The sequence below is a fragment of the Gekko japonicus genome, unplaced genomic scaffold (assembly GCF_001447785.1).
Source record: "Gekko japonicus isolate JY-2015 unplaced genomic scaffold, Gekko_japonicus_V1.1 scaffold8047, whole genome shotgun sequence".
Lineage (NCBI taxonomy): Eukaryota > Metazoa > Chordata > Lepidosauria > Squamata > Gekkonidae > Gekko > Gekko japonicus.
Window position 1 is genome coordinate 9,997 of NW_015176682.1, and position 1,755 is coordinate 11,751.

The 1,755-nt window shown below is 37.2% G+C and overlaps 1 protein-coding gene across 1 annotated transcript; it reads right to left on the reverse strand.

Annotated features, from left to right (window-relative positions):
• Window positions 1-934: 934 nt before the first annotated feature.
• LOC107124164 (shugoshin-like 1) lies at window positions 935-1,745 on the reverse strand (the record flags this gene model as incomplete). The annotated part of the gene is made up of 1 exon (XM_015427551.1): window positions 935-1,745. A coding segment is annotated over exon 1 (535 nt), but the record flags the coding sequence as incomplete, so codon positions are not given.
• Window positions 1,746-1,755: the final 10 nt, after the last annotated feature.

Below are 1,755 nucleotides of genomic sequence, written 5' to 3' on the forward strand. Positions count from 1 at the left end.
GACAGGAGGAAGCAAAGGTGTGAGGAATACGATAACCATCCCGAATGTTTCTTGCGGGTCTCCACTTGTATTATTCTAATTTGCAATCCCTGTTCTTTGCCCTGGTATGTGTTTGTAAGACACACTGCCTCCAATTCCATTGCTGGCAAGCCCCAATACAGTTCCTTAGAGTACCCCAACTTTTACTATCCTCTGTTGTAACAGCTATTTGTTTATTTTAAGGGGTGTGGGCACACACACACACACACACACACAGAGCACTTAGTGGCTGGAACTGGGTGCCACTATATCAAGTTGTACAAGTAACTATGACTTTCTCTGGAATCCAGAGAATTTTAGGTTAAAATCCAGAGGGTTGAAGGTCTGGTCCACTTAGAGACTCCTAGGATCAACTTTCAACATGAGATAACAAAGCAGATTCTGGAGCATGCAAATCAATATTCCATGTAGGAAACAGAGCAAGGCTCCTTGTCAGAGCTGTACTTTTTTCTCCATATTGTTCATGTTAAACATGAGGAAATACTGTGTGTCACATTAATAAATACAGGGAAGAGAGCAAAACAATGTCAATTCTTACATGGCACAGTCAAGAACAGGACAATAATAAAGATTTCATGGAAATATATCTAAATATATCTATTTGGAAGCAAAATGCAAACACACAAAAATTAAGTCTAAGATTATTCAGTTTTGAAAGAATGTAACAGCTCAATTATATCTATAGGAAAGTTAGTTGCAGATGTCTCTGTTTTAATTACATAGAAAAGAACAAGTGTCCAGTAGCACCTTAAAGACTAACAGAATTTGTGCCAGGGTTTGAGCTTTTGTGAGTCACTGCTCACTTCTTCAGATATACTTTAATTACATACACATTTAATTCGTAAAAGCACAATAATGAATTGGAAGGGAACATAACTTTCAATGGTCTACTTACCTATAGACATTTTTCCTTCAGTAGTTCTTTCATGCTGTTCTGAAACAGTAGTTTTGGATTGCCATCTTGTGCATACTGGGGCTGCATCGCTTCCATGGCTTAATGTTTCCCCAGATTTTGATTTGTTTTTGTAAGGCACATAGAGACTGTCATCAGAGTTATCGTCTGATGACAAATCACTACACATTTCTTCTACATAACTTTTATTGTCTGTGATATTCTCATTTTTTTTGTTCTGTCGGAAAGGTGTAATATGGATGCTCTCCTCAAAAATAAAGTTATAAGCATCACTGGAGCCCACAGATGAATCTGATTTTTCTTTGGAACAGGAACGCTTACTCTGACTTTTCTTTTTTGATCTTGTCCTGGAACGATTTTTCACTTCTTCCAGTTTCCTTTTTTGACCTCTCTCCTTCTGTGTTTGCGAATCACCAATACTATTAAAATTAGTTTCCTTTAGATCAGTTGTTGATGTACTGGATTCAGTCAGCATATATGAACACACCAAGCTTTGATCTCTGTTTGTATCATACATATTCTCTGTACAAGGATGGACTTCTTCGAACTGTTCATTATGAATCTCTAGATCTTTCTCAGGTCTAGTTTTGTCTTGTTCACAAGATTCTTTAATCTGGTCAGTTATTTCTAAATTGTTACCATCAGAAACACATAATTCACTTTGGTCTTGGTTCTTTAAATAGTGACGCCGGGTAGATACACTTTTAGGTAAGGAATTACCAACTTGCTTACTCTGTTCATTTGATGAGGTACTTCTGCTCTCAAATGGTTGACAATCCTCACGAAAACTATTTTGCCACCCT